Raw genomic sequence first — 23,896 nt, 5'->3', positions numbered from 1 at the left:
TATAATAATTATATTAATAATATATGTATATAATTTATATAATAAATATTATATCAATAATCTTATTCTGTTACTATAAATATATTGACTAGATGCATCAATACATATCTGGCGAAAATTAGTCTGATATAGAACAATTTTATAGAATAGATAATGCATTGGCAGATATATATTTTCACGAAGATATACATAGACTGATAGCTATTTCTGTAACATTAGAATAAAGCCTTTTAAAGCTAAATTTAAAAAATGGACAAGAAATGAACAGATTTAATTGTTCTATTATTATAAGAACAAGAAAAGTTAAAATCGAATAGTTGTTCTATTATTATAAGAACAAGAAAAGTTAAAATAGAATAAAACATCATAACATCGCTTCTGAAAACCTTAAAGTAGACTTGTTTCGATAATGAATGATAGAATGAAGAAATTTCGTTTATAATTCTTTTAATTAATTATGGATAGTAGATAGCTATGAATGTTAATAAAAAAATTCATTTTTGTTGGAAATATAGAATATGCATAGATGCTGATTACATAATAATGAATGCTGATAAAGAAGAATGAGTTCAAGTATATTTGATCGATTTATATCTTGAACACGTATGGTGACAAAAAGTAAACATATATCAATATAAAATGCAAAAGAAATTCATATGATTTTTTTATCTTTCGTATAGTAATACTTTAACAATAAATGAATTAGATATTTCATTGCTTGTTTCAGGAGATCTCATCATTACATGTTCTAGATATTAGCAATTTATTCTTAGAATTAGTCTCATGGATTCTTAGTCACGAGTAAAAATTTAAGTGATAATGATTGAACCTTAGCATAAACAATTGCATTTCTTCTCAAACGCATAATATATTGGAGAATGATTCATTAGAATAAAATAGTCCTTTTCGTTCGTTATGTCATGGAGTTAAATCTCTAGTCCACATATTGCTTTGTTATATGAATTTAATTGGTTTTGTTTGAAATAGTAATGATATAATCATAACGATTTCTAAATCACTTCGCTATTTTGGAGACTATTGTAACACATGTGTATGATATTGCTATAATAACACTAATATCATATTGTATTTATAAATATTAAAATTAAAATATCTTAGAATGTATTTAAAATATTTTTTTTTAAGTTTTCGATGTATTAAGATACTAGATAAAAAATCCATTATGAAAAATATTTAATATTAAATATAGTCTCACATAGTCTCATATACTAGTTGATTTAATAATAATAATAATAATAATAATAATAATAATAATAATAATAATAAAAACATAACAAAAAGAAAGGTATAATTATAATAAACTCGAGATGATTACATTTCCGAGTTTATATAAGTTATTTATATACTCTTTTCTCTCTCGTCTCTTCCCTCTCGTGCTTCTTTGTGAAATATAAATTTTTTAAATGCAATAATTAGATTAGCTATTAATTGAATTACATCTGCATTGTTCCATTGCAACAGCATTGGAATGTACTCGCGATGTAATATGTGGTAAAGATCCAAGGAGATTGGTGCCACGCAGATTACCAGCGAAAGTGCTTCTTCCTAAGAAACTGTGAGCACACTTATAAAGACGAGTTTGCAGAATCAGCACATCGTCGAGATCTTGTTCACTGTAATATAATCATGCTGTTCACCATATTTAATTTATGATCATTATTCCAGATATATACATATTTGATCTATATTCTAAGTTATAATATTAGTTTCTGTATTGTACTTAAATGAAAAGTAGTAGCTTTGCCGTCGTATAATTCCATAGTAAATCAAGAAACGCATCTATGCTTCAAAAATTATATTTAGCGTAGACACAATTACCTTGCTGCAATTAAGAACTTTTGGAAGAGTTTATTAGGAACAGTACGAGGCCGATCTATAGTATCTTCGTAAAGTTCCGTTTCTCTGTTATACAAATGCAAAAAATCGGAAAGTTGCTTTGCAGTAATGGCAGCTCGATCCTTGTCGCTTAATTTATTACATGGTAACTACAGAAAAAATTAGTTCAAATAAATAATCTGATTTCTTTATTTCTAACATAAAATGGTTACATTAGCTAGGTATAGCAAACTAATGAACTCAATTTATATACAAGTCAATTAACAATAAATCAATTTAGTATAGAATTTAGATTTATCATTATTAAAGTGTTAAAGTTTTGCAGATTTTATTTAATACCTAGTATAAATTGCTGTCTCTCTCTCTCATTTATACATACCGTAAATAAAAATGGTGCTCTCAAACTACAAGAAGAATGTTGAAGAAACTTCATAACAAGGTCGCAAGATCCCGGATCTGCATTAGGCTGTGATATTTTCCGTAATATATAACCCAGATATAAACCGAAAGCTTTTCTAGCTTCACCAAAACTGATTATTCATATGTAATGTTTTTTGTTTGTGCACCAAAAGGGAAAAAGAGAAATAAAACAGATAAATCTGACAATACATAAAAATTTGATTATGATATATGAAGTTTAATAACAAACCTAAGTTTATTGCCTTCTTGCATCAATTGCATTACTTGGTTTTTGTATTTGTGCATATCTACATCTAAATTTTCTTTATTGTTGCCTCTATCTAAACTTTGTTTGTGACCCTTCATCAATGCTCTTTCGTATCTTTCATATCTATAAAAAAAGGATCAATTATTAATTTTCCTGAGATCAAGATTATAAAACTATAGTAATGAATTATAATTTAGTTAATATTCAAATTCACTTTTTATTTGTTATCTCACTATTTTTATAATATAACATCTATAATATAAGTTTGTATTTTTTTATAACAGTTCCTTATTTATATGATTTCGTTTATATGAAATTAGAAGAAATATTCATAATGCCTTTTCCTTCGATATTTTTAAATCAATATTTATCAAGATATTTGTTTTATCTTAGTTATCTCTTAAATCTCTGAGATACTGTACAATTTACTTTGTTTGGAGTAAGATATTTTTTGAATATCTTTTACTGGAATATTTTCATAATTTGTTCATTACAATTACCCAGATAGCCAAGCGTTATTCAGCATATGAAACAAGTTAATGCACTGCACGAGTTGTGATGTTGCCGTCAATTGGCTGACATCGGAATTTATATGGAACAGAATTGGAGCAACAGGAGGGCAAATACGTATCATTAGTTAATGAAATTTTAAGATCAAACATTAAGGAATAATGACACATCATGTTGACAGCAAACTGATAACCGTTTGTTGTAAGTAGCGCATGACGACAACTTATCTAATCAATTCGCTAACTTACGATGAAGACTTCACATAATTACAAAACAATAGACAGTTTGTGGAAACATCTTATTTTTAGATTGTCGAATTGAATACGGCATGTGTGATAGCAAAATATGACAACATGTTGTTCTTATTTGGCCATCTGGATGGAATATATTGATGATATTTTAAAGAAATTGAGATATATTTTGTATATCCATGATAATTTCAATATATTCTATAAACCTCCCACCTCCATTCCACAAACATCCAAAACATGAGAGATAACAAAGATTGTCTAAAGAATAGAGGATTTCACTATTCCAGTAATAAATTAACTTGCACTACAGCAAAAGTACCTCGGCGAGTCTTAGTCAACAGCATGATTGGAATACAGACAACATTAGATAACGCTTATTCAGAAGTAATAAATAATAAAAGTTTAAATAATTGCAGAACCATTTTTAAGGCAAACACTCGAAATAAAATAAGAATCCGCATTATGATCAAAGGATACTAGGATCTCTATACAGTTCAATTGCGAAGACACTACATTATATAATTCAGATTTAACCTAACAGAACAAACATATGAACATGCTGATGAGGTTGATTTACATGTTCTATGACTCTAAGGAAGGAAATCGGTCTTTTTATATTAGATTTATATTTTATATATAATTCTTCATTATATGAAGAATTATAATATTATATATTACTATTATAATTTTTCTAGAAAACTATTCATTTTTTGATAATTTTAGCTTAATATTTTTATATAACGAATAACTAAAGATGACATATAAAAAAAAAATTGTTTTTACTAGAAAAATGGCAGTAACCTTCACGTGGCTTTCAGATAGTTATCTAATGTTAAACCAATAGCATCATTGTGCTCTTTTAAAAACTTTAAAATTTTGAGATATTTTTGTACAATGTCAAGTTAGGAGATGTATTGTTTCTAAAAAAAGGACATTCAATATATTAATAAAAAATAATTTGATGTATTATGTTAAATAATTTCAATTCTTTGATTTAAGTTATTTATGTAATAAATTTAAGTAATAAATTTTTAATAAATAAAAAAGTTATGACTATAGTCGTGAAAAATAAAAATTTGTAACGCAGCATACCTAGATAACCTGTCTAACATTATTTCTGGAATGATATAGTCAGTAATATGATTGGCTGCGGGAAACAATTGTTCATGCAACATCAAATTGTGATTTGTATTAATATGTTGCGGTAATCTTCTTGGACCGAGTGGATCTGATATCATTGGTGCACCCGTAATTGGATCTAAGACATAGACTGGATAAGTTAATCATTAGGCACATTATACTTGGTTTCAGGAAATAATACTTTTTTCTTAAAACTTAAAACACTGACAAAGAAAAAAATATATCTACCTAAGTATTGCGAGTAGAGTTCCCAAGACTTTAGACTTGGAAATATCCTAACAAATCCACCTCTTCTTTCAAATTGTGCCTTTGCAGATGCTACTATTCGTTGTTGTTCTAAACTTAAACCTGCTTTGCTCTTATTATTTCTATTAATATTTTTCCTTCCTTGAGACAATATTTCTGCAGACTGCACCCTTCTATACTAAAACAAGAAAACAAGTATCTGTCCGTAATCTGTAAAAACATTATTTTGTATATCTAATATTCCCAGCATCCAAAAATAGAGTAAAATGAATTGAAAATTTCTAATCCATTTTAATTCATTTTGGATTGAAAGAAGATAAGAAATACTTCCTTTTAATCACGTTTCATGGATTGATATCACCCGTGTAATTTTGTTTTCTCTTTCAAATTGAGAGCATAGGAATCTCAAATAATTTCAATCCCACTTTAGATAGATTAAAAGGGATTCAAAGAATTCTTAAACTTTGATTGAATTGAAATAAATTCAAAAAATTAAGCATTTGAATTCGGCAATGACCACACGAATTCCCATCCATTTCAATCCATTTTCGTTTGCTGGGTTCTTGAGATAATTCGCAAACTCCTTCATTTTATATAACAAAGAAAAGTAAATTTTTAATAATAAGATTATATATTAAATGTGCAATATTTTTATTAATTTTCAAATGTATTTGTCTATTTTAAATAAAATATTCTGTTTCCTTATTTCTGTTATTTTGCAGTAGGAAATAATTAATCTTTAAATAGAATTCAATTGAATAAACAAACGTAATTCTAAATTAATTAATTAACTTCTTCGCAGTGTATATATATACACAGAAAAAAGACGTGCCATCAATGTACATGTAGCACATACGCAAAGAAAAATCGATTTATCTTTTTGCAATTTGTATAAAACTTGATATTCTACTTGGTTTTTGAAGTCGCTGAATCTATATATAATATCAGAACTTCAAAATTCAAAATGGTGGATCCAATATGGTGGATTAAAATTTAGAAAAATAATTGAATTTTATAAAAATGCTTATCCTAAGATTTTCGAGATCGCTAAATTTAAATATGATATTTCAATTTCAAAATTCAAAATGGCAGATTCGATATGGCGAATAAAAATTAAATAAAATGCTCATTATAAAAATGAGTGCTTCAAAATTATTGAAATCGCTGAATCAAAATTTTGTTACTATAAATGGCAGATCAAATTTTGCTGACAAAAATCACTTGAAAATATTCAATATATTTAAATTTTATATATTATAACGTTATATTAATATAGAGCAATTGTTTATAAATCCCACTCTCCACCGAATTTAGAGTCACGAAACCCGGCGAGGACCCGGCGGTTTTGAGTACATAGTTTTATTATTTTATTTTAAAATTTTTTCTTTATTTTATCAATTTTTTATTCGTTTTATCTTTTTTATTTTTTTATATTTTAATGTTAATGTTTAATGTTTATGTTAATCATTTTTATAAGAATCCAATTATTTTTCCAAATTTTGATCCGCCATATTAAATTTACCATTTTGAATTTGGAAATTCTGATATCATATTTGGATACCTTGAGCGACCTTAAAAATTTTAACTCTACTAAAGTCATATCGAAATGTAAGAAATTCTTTTACACACAGTGGTGGCACTGTGGAAAATCTCATTTCCGTCATACTACAAAAAAATTAAGAATTAAGAAAAATTGATATTCTATAATTGATATAAATTCTACAAATTCTAGATAGAAGAATAAAAATGGATATTCTACATAGATAGAGAAAAAGAAATATAAATTAAAATAAGCTTACATTAGTTTTCTTATTGGAATTTATGACAGCACGATTTAAATTTTGAGAACGCAAGATTGGATCAACAGCAGCTATGCCAACGAGAGTAAGTAAGTCTGCTATTAAAGCTGACTTAAGTCTAACATCCAATGGTGAATCGCATCCTAATGAAGGACTTAAATTTACTTCCAGTAACCATGGCTTCAGCGTATCATCGATCAGTATATCGAAGCCAAATAATTCTAGAATAAAACAATATGTATGACATGTATATAAAATACTATGGTTTCATTTTAATATTAACGTTTATAATATAATACTTATAAAATGATCATTACTTTTTTATTGGTTTTTGATATGAAAAATAATTTTCTTTTTCACCTTATTTGCATATCATAAATTATGTTTGAGTCACGTTATTTCTATGTTAAAAAGTTCAAAATGCTATTTAAGATAAACTATTACCAAAACACGTTTCAGGATGTTTGACGAATTGCTTTAAACCATTGACGATTCCAGATGCAGTGGCAAGAATTGATTTTATAATAATATCTTCTATTCGCTGCATAAGTAATTCTGTATCTTGACCCATCGAGCGCAAGTGTCTAAGCAATGCCGATAATGTCCACTTGTGTCCTACATCCTCGGCATCAGGATCTTCGCTCCTAATCATATTAAAGATATTTTTATATATGTGATTTACATATAATTTCTCTTTATGACAATTTCTATTCGACTATACAAACTATACATGTTCTTTCTCCTAATTTTCCTACATTTTTTCTCTCTACGTTTTTTTATCTCTTCTGTTTTTCTTTTTTTTTTTCTTTTTTCATTCATTTTCATTGCTCTTCTATTTCATTAATATCACACAGATTATAATACTTGTTAATTTCATTATATGTAAAATAGCAAATTTTGCATAACTATTTGCATTATAATATAATTATAATATAATTATAATTATATGTATATTATAACTATAAGAAAATTATTTGAAACTTTTTGCACAGATAGATAGATATACAATGACATGTCCCGCCATTACCGTATTATCTCTTAAAGACATATTCCTGAGATAATTATGAGATAAAACTCTTAATATGGAAATATCGAGGCTACTTTTCAAATTACTTTTATCAGTATACGCTGTACCATGTTTGAGCGCACGAACTTTAGCCGTTGCATTAATGACATTTCGGCATTCTCAAAATTATCTCAAGAACATATCCTTAAGAGATAATACGGTAGCGGCGGGACACTCCGTATAAATAAAAGTACTAGGAAACTCGAAGCAAGCTTTATCACAAAGTTTTTTCACTTTAATACTTTAATATTTTGTGTAATATAAATAATTTTCGTAATATAAATAATTTTTTATTTTAATGTATTAGCTGCATTTGTCATAATTTACTTTACTTACTTTATATAATCCACATGGAATTTGTTTATACTGTAGTTGCAAAGATGCATGCAAGGATTCCAAATATATTGGCTTCCGCCATCATATTTAACAGTTGCAAATCTCACTAAACCTTCCTCGTACAAATAAATTAGCAGTGGATCGTAATTCGTTATGGCCACATACAAACGTAAATCACACTTATGTCCGTCAATTAAAAGCGGGTTATTTATGTATTGTGCTACGATAACTGATTCGTCTGTCAAGATTTTCTCAGGCTATAACAATATAACAAAAAAATTAGATAAAGATTTGGCATTGTATGTTTCATCAAATCATTAAGCTTTAAGATAAAATTTATGTTCAAGCGATGCATAGCTTGACGTAATCCAAGATTATTTATTGATAAGCGCATTGTTAGCTAATTGGAGCTCTCGAAAAATCATACTATTCATACTATCATATTATAAATCGTACTACAAAAGATGATAATAAATTTGGCACTTTTTTAATTTAATTTAAACAACATTAATTTTATTTTTTAATAATATCGTATAACAAAAAAAGTTTTCTTTTATTTCAAGCATGAAAAAGTCGAGATGTTCATGAAAGTAAAGATGAAATCTAACATAGACGTGCATTTCCAGCATTCGGAAATAGATTAAGATAAACTGAAAATTTCTAAATCATTTTAATTCATTTAAATACATTAATATGATTCTTTTTAGATTTGAAATAATAGGGAGCACTATCAATCTCGTTTCATGTCATATTAAAACGAATTGATGTAGCCCGTCCACGCGATCCTTTTTGAATTGACAGCATAGGAATCTCATAGTTTCAATCCCACTTCATGGATTAAAATGGATTCAAAGAATTCTTAAATTTTAATAATTAAATTTTAATTTTAATTAAGGGTTGAAATGGATTTAAAAAATCATGAATTTGGATTATTTGTGAATAACCACACAAAATTATTTCTATCCAATATCCGGAAGTAGATTAAAATGAATTGAAAATTTCTAATCCATTGTAATTTCTTTTAATACATTTTGGATTGAAAGAATAGGAAGCACTTCTTTTTAATCCCGTTTCTTGAATTAAAATAGATTCAAAGAATTCCTAAACTTTAATTGAATTAAAATGGATTAAAAAAAATCAAGAATTTGAATTTGGCAATGATTACACGAATCCATTTCTATCCATTTCAATCCATTTCCGTTTGTTGAGTGGGTTATATTTCGTGAAATTAAGATATTTAAGTTTTTACGTATTTTGAAGTTTAAAGAAAGTCATTACAACCGATGATGTAAAATAAAATTTTTCAATTGTTAGAAAATCATGCATTCTTCATGTAAAATTGGTCATTGAATATAAAAATGAAATTAAATATAAAATTATTCAAATTTCTCTCTTGTTTCGGTCTTTCTCCTTCGATCCTTCTCCCTCACTCTCTCTTTATCTTCCTCTCTTCCTCTATCTTCTTTTCATCTATATCTCCCTTTTCTACTTTTCTTTTGTTTTTTATTAAAATTGAACGCTCTGTATGAAAATAACTACTCTAAGAGCCAAGCAAAAACAGATTTTAACCAGAATACATTATCAATTTCCGATAACAGAAAAGCAACTTTCAAATAGAGTATGTAATATCTGACAATGTCAGCAAATTATCAGAAATACAACGAAGTTTGTTAACATGCCATGCAAGAGATTATATGTCGAAATAAAAAAATTTACAAAAGAAATCGAGCAAACTTTGCACAAAGAAAGCATAACATAATTACTAAACTATCACTAGATTACATTCATCTTTCGCATGTAAAATTTGTCAGATTCTCTAATCGAAATTGCTAAAACTAAAATTCAAATTTCCATTTTATTATTTACACATCTTTTATATGCACTTGATGCAAGATATGATTGTATCTTTATAGAAAATTAATAAATATAGTATTTGGAAAATAATCATTGATATATATGACAGCCGAAGACTACAATACACATCTTTAAAAAAATTTTATAATTTAAGAAATTTTTGCTATTTGGAAAATATTAATTTCTAAAATAAAAAAAAAAAATTTTAAATAAGAAATAAAAAAATAATAGAAATCTTATTTTTCAAGATTAAAAGTAACAGTGTTTCATAAAATAAAATTTAAATGAAAACAGCAAAGCTTGCAGTGCGTGCGTGCGTGCGTGCGTGCGTGCGTGCGTGCGTGCGTGCGTGCGTGCGTGCGTGCGTGCGTGCGTGCGTGCGTGCGTGCGTGCGTGCGTGCGTGCGTGCGTGCGTGCGTGCGTGCGTGCGTGCGTGCGTGCGTGCGTGCGTGCGTGCGTGCGTGCGTGCGTACGGTTGGGATGCTGAATTATCTTTCGAAAAATGATATTTAGAGAAAAATTTTTTTATATAAAAGGGTATCAGGGTTGTAGGGTATCAAGTTATCCATCATATGATGATATTGATTTAATCTTAACGATATTAAAAATGTCGCATCAAAGTCACCTTAAATTTTTTAAATAAGAATATTTTTTATTATAAATTCTCGTAGCCGATGTCGAGACTTTTTCAAAACAATATAATTCAGTTCCATTTGGTAAAAAACTAGTCTAGATATGCACCGCCAAAGCCATGAAAGTCATTTTTCCGAATGTTCCGATCTCTTGTTACACTCTGTATATACATACATATCTTTTGTAGCTTTTTTTAAAGATAACAATTTTCAATAAAACGGCCATCTAAAGTTGAAATTATAATTCTTCGGTAAAATTTTCGTCCTTTTTTTGATTGCATAAATAAAAACGATTTAAAATATTGCATAAAATCATGATCAAACAATAAACAATACATTTTAAAATACTGTTACTGTTAAAAGTTAAAAGCAATCGGCTCAATGATTTTTGAGAAATTCTGCCAACTAATTCAAAAGAAATGGTTTCAAGAAAAAGCGTTTATAGTTTTACTATTCTGATCATTTTGGGATTTATGGAATATCTTTTCATTCGATGTATTCTTGTATAACTGTATCAGCGACATTTTCTATCCATATTTTTTTTATACATTATTACAAGATTCAATTATTACATTATTATTATTACGTCATTTATTACGTTATTATGTTACATTATTGCAATGATACTTCTGACATATAATATGCAATTGATGAAATTGTTTTTTCAATTATGATTCTAAATTTCTATTGGAAAACCTCTGTCAAAATCAATTGAAAGATGACACACAAATAAAAGGTCTTAAAATTAGAGATTCATATAAGTCGACAAACAATTCAAATTCGGATAGATCGTTCGTGAGAACGTACTGCTGTATCTGCCTACCAAGCGACGCGCTGAAACGGCCGCGCTCTTAGAAATATTTAATAACTTCATTATTTTTTTCTCAAAAATATTTTTTGAGTTGAACTTGAGATTACTAAAGTAAAATACAAAAAAAAAAAAATTGATTTTTCTTTACTTATTATCTTGATGTCTCCCTCCTTAAAGTTTTCATTAAATTTGCTTTTGTATTTAATATTATATACGTTTTATATAAGCCGGAAAAATTATTGCATCCCAAAATATAAAATGTATAATTAAAATTAAGCATTCTATGAACAAATTCTATGAATGTCAATATAAAATGATTTTTACTTAGTATGAAGTAATGATTTAAATAATTTTTAAACTCATCAACCTTGCACTGCAAGAAACATCATAAAATATTTAAATGTATCCTTACGTTATTTACAATATAAATACCACGACCTCGTGAACTGGCTTTAGGCTTTACGATCCATGGCCCTCTATATCTAAAATGCGCAGAAATTAATTCTCGGGCTTCAGTAGGCAGCAAGAACGTCTGAGGTATAAAATCGAGATTTCGAAAGCCCTTATTTCTCTGCATAGCTTCGATATTTTTGTATAGGCGGTCCTTACGGGTAATTTCATAAGATCTGAGGATTTTTAGCAGAGAATTTAAGATCCATTTAGATTTTCGATTATGTATTACGAAGATTTGAATTAATAATATGAGGACTTGGAACATTTGTTCCAAAAATTTGTTGACATTATTTCGTAAAATTTAATATCTAAAATAAGATTTTAATTACTAGAAATTGTATTTTGCTGTATTGTGTTTTTACCTAGGAAAATGATTTATTTTTTGATAAGGCATCAAATTCCGTAGAATATCCGGCTTTGGATGAGTGCCCGTCCATAAAACATTAAAATCTGTCTCATTCATAGGTACCTGGAAAAAAAGACAAACGGCTATTTATTTTCAAAGATAATGAAGAAATATTTCTTAATGTTGAGAATTGATATTAAAGAAAAGTAAATAAAATTGGTTGTTTCCTTTTGTTTTCTTTATTCGAAAGTTATTCTATTTTTACCCAACCTTTTGCAATTCTTGAAAAAAGAAATAGGAATTCCTTTATGTAATTTATATTTAAATGCTATAAACATATTACTTCGAATTGTTTTTATATCTATTTCATTTGTGTGTAGTTTCTGTTTCCCTTATGCTTATTTCAAATAATTGTTTTCAAGTACACAAACGAAACAAGTAACATCTTGCTTTGTTACATCAACAATAAAGCACAAAAATATATGTATTTAATATTTAATATAAGTTAGTTAATATTTAAATTACATTAACATATATTATCAACACTCTTACTGACCTTTAGATAGAATAATATAAATATCTCTCTGCGTGGATCGACTATTAATTATTAAAATATATTAAAATTTTACATAAATATATTGTAAATTTTTTTGAAATATCTTGTAACGTTGTTGACACTTTACATACTTTTACATACTTTTAATTCCTCTAGATAATACTCAAATAATCATTAGAAGAATAACAGAAGAATAAGGAAATAACAATTTTTTTTCATAAATTGTGAAAACTAACAACAACTATTGTTGTGGCGTATTGTGTCTCCACGCGAATGATCCGCGGCTCGTTATCCTTGCGTTATCAGGCGTAATCGAGACTGAATTACTTCTTTCCTGAGTTTGACTTAGATATTGAATTTGTGTATAAATTTGCCCACGTACAAACTTATATCGGTCTTGTAATACATAAAAAAGGCGTGTCTCTTGAAGATGATACGCACACATCATTCATTAGACATTCATTCACAATCATCAGATGCCAATTTGTCGCGGACGTTCACACAATATTAATCGTTACAGCATGTGAAGGGGGAATAGATTGGGATATCGCTTTCCGCTGCTTGAGTTGAGGTTCCGCGCACACACACCGTAGGGAGATCCTTCGGTACTGTAAGTTTCAAACTTTATAACTCGAAAAGTACTTAATAAAAAATAACTTTATTTAGTTTTGGGAAGCTCTCGACATCACTTATTAGATTCTGGAATAAAAAATAAGGTGTTCCGATTTTTAAAAAATCGACATGACGACTTGATATTGACGACTTGATATTGCCGACCTAAGGTCAAATCGATAAGATCGGTAAATAGATTTTTTTAAACCCTACAACTTGTGTCCGAACACTTTTACGATTAAACCTTATCTAGCAAAGATAAAAGGGTGGTACGGGTGGTCTGAAACACCCGATATAAGAACCATAATCTTTATATAACTAACAAATATATAATTAACAAAGATATAATTAACAAAAACTATAAAGAAATATTTTTTCTTTTGTTTAATCTTTGTTTATAATAGTCAACCTAAGCATTCATCTTATTGATTCATTCATTTTATTGATATTATTATTCATTAATATAGGGTCCTTTTGTTTAAATAATACTCATATTATATCATATAAACAATAATTGTTGGTACAAAAATATAAAAAAGACAAATCAAAAAATATGCTAAAAAGATTTCAAAATTGATCAGTTTTGGGTAAACAAATTGTATAATGTTACATTGTATATATTACTAAAACTTTACCTGTATATTACTATATATTACTAAACCTGTATGTTACACTGTATATTATTAAAACTTTACCTCTACTAAGCCATGTGATTGCAGCAGAAGATTAATGAGTTTGGTATCAGTTTGAAAAATCTTGTAAGTCATATGCAATTGTTTTGCAGGTGGATCTTCTGGTGGTGTGGCTAAAGCAGAACATCTGAAAGATAAATAAAATATAGTTGTTTAAATATTTCTGTAAATAAAAGATAAAGAGTAGATACATTCTCACATAAACTTACTTAAATCGTAAGACAGGTGTCTTGTTTCCATTTGGTCCATTCAATAACCATTCATCATTTAATATATTCCTTCCATTTGTTATACTATAAATAAATATTCATAAAGCATTATGCATGATTTAAAAACATAATATCTTAACCTATTAAGTTCTATAGATAAAGATAACTGACAAGATTAGCAAAAAAATAATAATCGGAAATGAGAAATTTGAAAAGAACATTATATATAATATTGAGATATCTATTTAGAAGAACAAAACACAGGTATTACATAAATCATCATTATTGTATGTTTTTTTATTGATTTTTATTGTTCTAAAAAACTAATGATACTTCCTTGATGTTGCATCTTGGAGAGATGCTCAACAGAATGCTCTAACAATATTGCAACAACAGTTTAACATTTTAGCTTACAGAATTCAGAATTGAGTAATACGAATTAGTACTAATCTTATTTATTTAACCTTATTAATAAGATTATAAGGATAATAATTTTTAAACAACAAACAGGGGTATAGGCAATTCTTTACATAAAGAATTTTATATGTTTAATGATATAAATCTAAGATAAATGTTTATATCTCTGACCACGCATCATTGTTTTAAACGGATCTGCAACATAATTTAAAACCCTGTTAAGTCTTTTTCTTTAATAAACAATCAAATAATAATCAATAATCAATTATTTCTTCTTTTCCATGGGGAATCTTTATTGCAAAAAATATCACTTGCCTTCAGTACTTTTAAATCTAAAATTTTCCAACTATACTATAACAAGTGTTTCTATCTGTCCGTTGTTTATTAATAACTACAAATTTAAATTGATTAATATGAAATATAAGTTAATTTTTAACTTTAATTTTAATGTAATATCATATGTCATTAACATTAATTTAACACTTAATTTATAAGATAAGGATAAAAGGAAAACTAATTTATTCCTCGCTAATGTTGCAATGTTCTATGTTGTCTGAGATGTACATTAAGACAGTATTGTACAAGGCATCATTAATGCATTTCTACCTTATTTAATTGTAAGTTTAGACGTTTATATACTATGATTATGTTACTTTCAATAACATTGTCGAATTAGACTGGAAATAACAAAGACATAGAGAAAAGATTCGAATATATTGTATATATATATATATATATATATATATATATATATATATATATATATATTCATCGGTGTAAATTTGATGTTCAACTTTATAAAAAATAAAAATAAATAATAGGTAAAACGATAATAAGTTACTTTTCAAAAGTAACACAATATAATAAATAGCATTATTCAGAAAATAATAAATAGTACTCAGGCAGGATATTATATATCTAATAATTTTCTTTTTGAATTTATATTTAGGCGCCTGCCTGTCAGTAATTTTTATATTCTGTTCTTTAATTTATTCGCAATTTATTACATTGATTTGTTTTTTCAAAAGTAACTTTTCAATTCTGATAATTATAATAACATTATTATATTATTTGTTCAGAAACTGAATGCGGAAAGATTTATGACACCTTTTAATATTTAAATATTGTATGTGAATTAAAATTATTCAATTATTAGTAAAATGATAAAATTTGATCGTGTTTTTTTATAATAATTTCTATTACATCAAAGTATATAATATAAATAATACAATTTTTTTTTAAATATTATTAAACGCATTAAAACATTTAAAATATTATTTTTCTATATAGGTAAAACAGAAAAATAGATATAAAATTCTAATTTCATTAAAGACTGATTACTAAAACAAAATGAAAATAATATTACATAATTCTTGAGATTTAAATAAAAAAGAAATAGGAAAAGATTAATGTTACAAGACACAATATAAAATTTTATTATTATTAGATATATTAATGATATATTGAATAATTATAAGAAAATTTGACAAATTGCATAAATAACATGTAACTTACTTTTCTGATTTATTAGATTTATAGGATTTGTGTACCAAAGCTTCAAATGTTTCCTCACTACTGGTAGATAACTGCGACATACCGGGAAGACTGAAAGAGGACATGAATTCTTTTGAAGACTTCCCTTTCAGTTTTCCTGTTACATTAGTATATTTTCTTTGAGACATAATTTATCTGAAATAAACAAGATAAAAAAGATCATAAAATTGTAATAAAAAAAATAAAAAAAAAAAAAAACAAAAAAAAACAATATAAGTATGATGACATGAAATGAGTAGATCGGGATTTGCTATCCAAATTTTCTTAATTTCGACATTAGAATTTTCAGACAATCATTCCAATTGACTACCATATATTAAAATAATGAATCCTTGTACTACGTTTTTTTTATAAAAAAAATGATCCTGTACACTGTGTATACTTTTTTTATAACAAATATAAGGAATACAAATATTCCGTAATATACTCAGTTTGCTTTAAGAGTAAATTAGCATATATCGAGATATAAGTTGGCTATAGTAAACTCTATGCTAAATCCATTAGAAAATAATAAAAAATGACACCAAGTATGCACTTTTTATGGACAAATACTTGATTGAAAAAGTATTAAAAAATATGATTAACATATCATTTAAATTTATTTGTTAAAAGAACTTGTAAACGTATAAAAATACTTGTATAACACAAATGGTTTAATTTTCCATAAAAAGTAATAAAATAAAAATAATTATGCCATTATATACAATATATATATAATGGCGCAATTATTTATATATATATTTACTTATTCATTTATTTATATTTTTATTTACACGCACACACCCATATACATAATAGCACAATTATTTTTATTTCATTACTTTTTATAGAAAATTAAACCATTTACATTAAACAAGCAATTTTCATTTATAATTTTACAAGTTCTGATCTTCTTCCGATTCTTTCATTGAATCGCTGTTTCACATGAATAATGTTTTCTAAAGTCTGACTGATGTTTTGTTATAATACCGTTATTTTCCATACATTACAATTTAACAAATACATTTCAATTTGCTTTTTTACTACTAACTCTAACACTTTCTCAAATATTAGTAACATATTAATAGGTATGTACATATTCGCTTGCTTTTTTAATTTTTTTTATTTTTTTGGTTATCATAGATGTTTTCCAAACCTCTGGACCTTCGTCTTCCTTTTTTTAGGCATTAGTTAATTCCTGTAGCAACATTCCTCAGTTACTGATAGAAATTTATTACGTTAATATTTAAAAAGTAAGTCAAGTATCAGTGTACAAGAGTACCTTCACTACCATGTGATATAATAGACCTGAGCGCGCGAAACTTAGCCTGCTGTAATTGGTCAAATTTATTTGTTGATAAATTTGAAATATTATTAAGTATATATCTCGATATTTTCGAGTTGAGATTTTTGCCTTAAAATTTTCCAAAGAATCCGTTCATAAAGGGTCCTCCGGTAATCTTGGAACATTATTTTTTTCATAATTTTACTCGTATTCATCTCAACTCTTAGCCATGTATGATTCGTTATTTTAGATTTATGCATTAACTGCATTTCTATTGTATTATTAGTAAAAATTAAATCTGCGATTGTCTATCTTTTATAACACTCGTCAATTTATTAACATATTGTTTCTTAAACTCAGCATTGCCGTTTGCAATTTCTTTCTATAAAACGAATCTGTCAAGAAATCTATATTAAAATCTCCTATAATCATACATTCTCCTTTTATTATTATTTCTTCTATATCTTACAGAAATCTCATAAAGTCACCATGATCACATGTGCACTCGATAAATGCTCACTTCTTTATACAATTTTTCTTTCACTTTTATGATAGTATACCAGCAACTCTAACTTTTTCATTAAGACTATCTTATATTTAAAATCATCTCTCATATATAAAACAAACCGTTCTGTATTTTTATTTTTAGTATCATGTCTGATATATCATATTATAACTTGATGTGTTCAACTCACTGTTTTCAAAAAGCGAAGCGCTACTGTCTTCAAATTCATCGGTCAATTTGGTCTCCGATAACGCTATTATCATCGGATTATTTTTTTTATCTGATGCTATATCTCATCCCTATATGTTATCTTGCGCATTTACAGCATGACCTCTGCTTCCTTCTGTAGTTGCTATTTCGCATCTTTCCAGCTATTTTTAATTCTTTCTTGCAGGTTGGACAAAAAATTATTATTTATGAACAAATGTAAACAAATTGTGGACAATCAAATGCCATAAAGATTTTGACAAAATTCACATTTAAGGAATGTCTAATAGTAGGTTCATTTAGTGAACCAATAATCGTGAATATTCTTGATTAAAACTAGATTTTAAAGCCAATAAGTCTACATTCACATCAAAAAGCAACAAAAAAGAAATTAAAATCATTCAAAAAATAAACAATCTAAATAAAAATATAATTAAATTTAAAATAATGTTATATTTGTATGTTTAATGGTATAAGAAATGATGGAAAATTTTCATTTTCATTTTCATTTGAAATTTTCATTTAATTTTGTCACGCAAAAAAATTTTTTTTTGTCACAAAATTAAAAAAAGATTAAAATAAAGGCATAAACAACTTTCTCATTGACACTGATGTAATTTATGTATATATAAAAATTAACATTACAAGTAATATTTAGTAATATTATTCTTTTTTTTTCGTTTAAATGTTTAAAATTGATATCTTACGTAAAACTGATATAAATCAATTATAGAGATAGTCATGAAAAAATAAAAAATAAGCAAAAACCTCAAAAAAAAAACCATTAAAAAATCTTGTTGTAATTATTATTGCTTATAATAATGTGTTACAAGCACTATTATTTAAAGCTTATATTTATTTTCCAACAAAAAGTTATAACGCATTTTATGAAATACATGCACAAATTATTTAATGCATATTTTATATTCCAATGCATTTATTTATATCTATATGCATTCATATTTATTATATATTTGTTATTTGTTATATATTCAAGTCATGAGCAATGGATGAGGACAATGATAAATATGATGTTACAATCATAATATATTCATAGTGACAATTTAATTGTGAAATTTGAACAGTTTTAATAATTTCTCTTTGATTTGAAAGTATTCTCTATGAAAGATAGGCTCAGTTTTCACGCTTTCTAATTTTGAATATAATTATGCAATTCATGTATTATTCAACACTGACATTATCAGTAAATGAAATCTATTTCTATGAAAAGATAAATTTTTATATTTCTATTTTTCAAATTTAACGAGATCTGTACACTTAAAAAATATATTCTGCTAAGAGATACACAAACGTGTATTGAGTAAAAACAAAAGTTAGAAAATATGATTTTTTTTTTTATATACAAAAAATATACTTCAAAGTAATAACAAATATATATCGTTAGTTATATACGATTATTTGGAATGTGTCTCCTGAACATTAAATAATGCCGGAATTTAAGAAAAAAAATTGATGCAAGCATATCATTTATATTAATATACTTGTAGCGATTTCTCTCTTAAATCTCAAAAACCAGGTTAGAATCGATAAATATAAAGAGTATAATACTAATAGAATAAATAGAATATTTTTCAATTACAGACTTGATTGTCAACTTGATTTGCGTTAAATTCTTATTGTGTAAATAAATATTTACTAGGATTAGTAAATACATTATTTATTTACACAATAAGAATTTAACGCAAATATTGAAAGATAAATTCTTGAGATTTATTCGCTATCTTAATAAATTTGTTATATTCTTCGAACTGTGTCCGTTATGTAGCGATACTAGCGAATTAGCAAACAAGACTCTTGTCACATTGACAGAGCGATCTAATGAGCGTGAGTGAGCGATCTACCACTCACTGCTTATTTGTTGTACCATCTATTTATATTAAACGATCAGCAAGTTAGTCAAGACTTACCGCGATTTTTTCAAGTCTTGAAGAGCGATTTATCGCCCATTGATTTTATACCTAATAAACCGATGACACATCGTGACACCACTTCACAATACTCACAAATGCAAACTGCAACCGGCAATCATTACTCTATTATAGAACAGCGGACGAATACTGCCCAGTAGCGCCATTGTTCACTGATGAAAATACCGTCACTCGATCATAAGTCTAATTTCCATCAACATTTTTCAATTCATCGTAGACCTGAACCTGAGTGCCATACCAAGTGCTGTCGCTATCCAAAATTGACTTCAATAGTTACGTTGCAGCTAATTTTGAAATTTTTGATCCCACAAAGGTTACGACACTTTTTTTTATGATAATCTTTGGAACGCACTGAAATTGTAAGAACGGAAATGGAAATTTATTCTGGTGACATAGCAGGTGGTTGGGACGCCTAGCAAAGCGGTACATGTAAGGTAAATATCTGACATTATGTTATAAAAAGCAATTATCAGGTACGAGTTCAATATTCTTAATAAATATGGTGAATGTGGTTTAGTTTAGAACCTCCACTTTAAAATTAAATGAATTTACAGTCATTCGATTCCTTTGCTTAAAAATTGTAAAAATAAAAAGAAAAAACTTGTCGCTCGGCATTCAGTGTGAAATAACTAAGCGTTAAAATTGACGTCTTAGGCTCAGTTTCACAAACTCAAGTTTACCGACCGAGCTTAGTTTATAACTGCAGTTTACTTAAATCTATAATCTGTACGAGGAAATTCTATAAGATTTCTCTTTCTTCTCAAACATAGAGTGTGAAAAAGTCAATATTTATTTTCAAACTAAGAAAAATATTAAACAAATGCATTTTTAGTGAAGAAAATCTTCATAGTTTTTTCCATGGTTGGTAGTAACTCGCAGTAAGAATCCACACACTTAGTAGCACATTTCTCAAACTCTTCGCTGTACCTGTCTACTGTAATTTGAGTCGGGTTTGGCCCCATTTTGTCTTTTACATTATCATTACACTCCATTATGCACCTTTGTAAACGATTCTGAAAAATATTATATATATTATATATATTATATTTTAGAAATAAGATAAGACGTCTATATTCAAAATTGAAATATTATAAAGACAATTAAAATAAAACAGCTCATATAAATTAAACAATAAAATATATCAAAGGTCAATCTAGTACCCCGAATAACAAGAGACAAAAAAATAATGAATCTGTAATAAGCAATTACATAATTTTTTTAAAGATAATTATGTATTTCTATAACACCAATTGATAAGTCTCGTGAATAAAAGTAAAAGTTAAAATTACCGAAAACTGAATCTTTTACATATTTGATATTTTGAATTTTGTCAAAATTTTGAAATTTTCAAGTTTTATAACTCAAAAACCGCTTAAAAAGTTCTTAATGAAAAGATATATTAATAAATTTGATTACAGTGTTTTGGAAAGCTCTCAAGATAAGCTACAAGAATATGCAATGAAAAATATGATGTATCCATATGGAAAAATCAACGCGACCTTCATATGACTTTTATGTGACTATTAAAAGGCAAATCAATGACACCATCTTATGTACATTGCGAAACCACACAACTTTTGTCTAAAACATTTTTTTCTAAAATGCTCTATTTACGAGATAAAAGAGATGTGGATGATCTCAGACAGCCTGTATATAAGACACGCGCGCGCGCACACACACACACACACACACACACACACACACACACACACACACACACACACACACACACACACACACACACACATGCACGCATTTAAATATTTTATATATAAATATATAAAAACTAATTAAATATATCTTTATTGTTATAACTGTTTTCTCAAAATTCTGTTTTCTTTAGGTATCTTCTGAAGCAAAATGTTAGGATACAAGTTATTGGATTATACAAATCAAATAAACAGGATAAGTTTGATTACCTGTATTCTTTCAAATTCTTCTTGAACATATTGTTGTGCTTTATTCAAAGAGTAACTACAATTCTCCACACAGTTATGTACTTTTTGTATGCTATGTGATTCATTTTCACAACATTGTGCAGCACATCTATGCATGTCTCTCTGAAATAAAATATTCTTATACATATATCAAGGAGATTAATGGGTATTTTTTTACTAATAGATTTTTTAAAAATATTTTATTACAAACATTCTCATAGAAAAATATCAGAATTATCGTTTTTAAATAGGAAATATTTAAAGTTGTCGATTTGTAAAAAATTTGTATGGTTAAGCATAGTAGTATATTGTATAAAGATATTCTAATAAAGATATCCTTTTTATTCATTTACTTATGACACAATTTATTTTGAAAACTTTGATAATTCAATTTAATTAATCTTCCGTAATATTATTACATTATTATATTAGTATAGTAAATTAAATAATCACAAATAAATAAGATAAAACTTAGAAGTTACTTCTTCATTATTGTATAAAAATTTATATCAATATAAATTAAAAAAGATTATCTCTTTTGTTTTAAAAACAATCAACTTTCGAGACTATTTTATATCTAATTTTGGAAAACATTTGTTATACAAAAGTTATAGGATTCACAAAAATTTCAAGGGATCCATATGATATTGATTCATTCGCTATTAACGACATTTTTTAAGGATGCCATTTCTTTTTTAATAAAATCATATAATATCTTTACATAATATAATTCCTTTAATTATTTTGGATGTATAAATATTAAGATGAAACTGTCAAAAAATCAATTGTTTATGAGATATTTTATAGTTTTTCTATTGTATTTTAATATGAAATATAAAATATTTCAAAAGCTATTCAAAAACTATTTTTTTATAACCATACTTTAATATTTTAATAAAACAAATCAATTGACATAAAGAAGATACATAATTGTTATTCAAAAAAGTATGTACTTATATGTTGCAAACTGCATATTTTTTTGTAAAGTTATGTGTCTTATATCATTTGATTTAAAATTAAAAACAAAGATATTAAAATGTAAAAAAATGACCATTAAAAATAGAAATTCTCCATAAAAGTTTTCGATTTAAAATATTTTACTAAAGTGAACAGCAAAACATTCAGTAATTTTGAGACAGCTGTATACTCTGACAGCCAAACTTAAAAAAACAGATTATGCGCTGTTAAAAATTTCTGATGCTGGAAAGACAACAGATTTCACACAGATTCTGTAATATCTGTCAATGTCGGCGAATTGCTATCAGAAATGCTAACAGAATCTGTTGATATCGCTTGTCAGCAGATTTCTGCTGCCAGTAGTCTACCGGCAGATCTTGTCAACAAGATCTGCTCGATTCTATTGTCAGTCTATTAGCATAGAATGTCAACAGATTCTGTCAACAGAGTGTAAGCAAAATGCGATTTCAGATGAGGTCAATCTTCTAACATTTTCTGATCAAATCTGTTGCCAGTCTGTTGACATTCGGCAAACATTTTGCTAACACACACACACACACACACACACACACACACACACACACACACACACACACACACACAACTGATTATACAATATACAGATTTTAATAAGTTTTTATCTTCGTATGCATGTACGAATATAAGTAATAATACAATATAAAATTTTAAAGAATATTTTAGTATATATATATATATATATATATATATATATATCAATATATATATATATATTTTTCTTTCTTATAACTTTAAAATAGTATATTAACTCTTACTATTACAATATCAATATACATTTATTATAATATTATAATATTTTAAATTTAAGTACCTGCATTCTTCGTAAATATGTTTTATCAATTTCCTCAACTATTTTTGTCATGAGATCTTCCACTCGTTTTCTTTGTTCTTCCATTTTTATTTTGAATTTATTTATTATGACTTAATTAATCATATAATATAAAACTTGAAAACACGTGAATCAAATTTAACCTTTACATCGACAAAGGGAACAACACTTCATCATGGCTGACCTCTGCTGGCTGGCTGC

The 23,896-nt window shown here is 26.7% G+C and overlaps 2 protein-coding genes and 1 long non-coding RNA gene across 9 annotated transcripts; all 3 read right to left on the bottom strand.

The window, feature by feature from the left end:
- Positions 1-1,392: 1,392 nt before the first annotated feature.
- Positions 1,393-20,147, bottom strand: TTLL5 (Tubulin tyrosine ligase-like 5). 6 transcript variants are annotated; one of them, XM_011642383.3, is made up of 16 exons: positions 20,009-20,147; positions 17,968-18,164; positions 15,970-16,143; positions 14,038-14,121; positions 13,832-13,955; positions 11,985-12,091; positions 11,582-11,795; positions 7,873-8,129; positions 6,915-7,114; positions 6,471-6,691; positions 4,654-4,849; positions 4,378-4,555; positions 2,507-2,647; positions 2,237-2,387; positions 1,840-2,006; positions 1,393-1,634 (listed from the first exon to the last, which is right to left on the bottom strand). In XM_011642383.3, the coding sequence occupies exons 3-16, from the start codon at positions 16,134-16,136 to the stop codon at positions 1,439-1,441; spliced, it is 2,403 nt and encodes an 800-aa protein (XP_011640685.2). In that variant the 5' UTR covers positions 16,137-16,143; positions 17,968-18,164; positions 20,009-20,147; the 3' UTR covers positions 1,393-1,438. The 6 variants fall into 6 exon arrangements, with proteins under 6 accessions (XP_011640685.2, XP_011640694.2, XP_011640664.2 ...); XM_011642392.3 differs by having other exon boundaries at positions 17,968-18,160; positions 20,009-20,145; XM_011642362.3 differs by having other exon boundaries at positions 19,913-20,053.
- On the bottom strand, positions 14,477-15,963 carry LOC148935893 (uncharacterized). Its single transcript, XR_016139951.1, has 2 exons — positions 15,061-15,963; positions 14,477-14,649 (listed from the first exon to the last, which is right to left on the bottom strand). It is a non-coding gene; the product is annotated as an uncharacterized LOC148935893 (long non-coding RNA).
- Positions 19,913-23,820, bottom strand: LOC105429450 (TIM double twin CX3C motif protein). 2 transcript variants are annotated; one of them, XM_089080047.1, is made up of 4 exons: positions 23,678-23,820; positions 21,853-21,993; positions 20,861-20,946; positions 19,913-20,284 (listed from the first exon to the last, which is right to left on the bottom strand). In XM_089080047.1, the coding sequence occupies exons 1-4, from the start codon at positions 23,759-23,761 to the stop codon at positions 20,263-20,265; spliced, it is 333 nt and encodes a 110-aa protein (XP_088936173.1). In that variant the 5' UTR covers positions 23,762-23,820; the 3' UTR covers positions 19,913-20,262. The 2 variants fall into 2 exon arrangements, with proteins under 2 accessions (XP_088936173.1, XP_088936172.1); XM_089080046.1 differs by lacking the exon at positions 19,913-20,284 and having other exon boundaries at positions 20,701-20,946.
- Between the last annotated feature and the right edge of the window lie 76 nt (positions 23,821-23,896).

Source organism: Pogonomyrmex barbatus, unplaced genomic scaffold (assembly GCF_055798465.1).
Source record: "Pogonomyrmex barbatus isolate J1 unplaced genomic scaffold, ASM5579846v1 scaffold3, whole genome shotgun sequence".
Taxonomy (NCBI): domain Eukaryota; kingdom Metazoa; phylum Arthropoda; class Insecta; order Hymenoptera; family Formicidae; genus Pogonomyrmex; species Pogonomyrmex barbatus.
Note: the sequence above shows the minus strand (reverse complement) of the source record. Positions and strands in the feature narration are given on the sequence as shown.

Coding starts and splice junctions, on each gene's coding strand:
- TTLL5 (XM_011642383.3), bottom strand. CDS start 16,136: ATGTCTCAAAGAAAATATACTAATGTAACAGGAAAACTGAAAGGGAAG. Junction 6,692..6,914: donor ACATCCTGAAACGTGTTTTG/GTAATAGTTTAT, acceptor GTTTTATTCTAG/AATTATTTGGCTTCGATATA. Junction 1,635..1,839: donor AAGTTCTTAATTGCAGCAAG/GTAATTGTGTCT, acceptor ATTATATTACAG/TGAACAAGATCTCGACGATG.
- LOC105429450 (XM_089080046.1), bottom strand. CDS start 23,761: ATGGAAGAACAAAGAAAACGAGTGGAAGATCTCATGACAAAAATAGTT. Junction 21,994..23,677: donor CATATTTACGAAGAATGCAG/GTACTTAAATTT, acceptor ATTTTATTTCAG/AGAGACATGCATAGATGTGC. Junction 20,947..21,852: donor AAGAATTTGAAAGAATACAG/GTAATCAAACTT, acceptor AATATTTTTCAG/AATCGTTTACAAAGGTGCAT.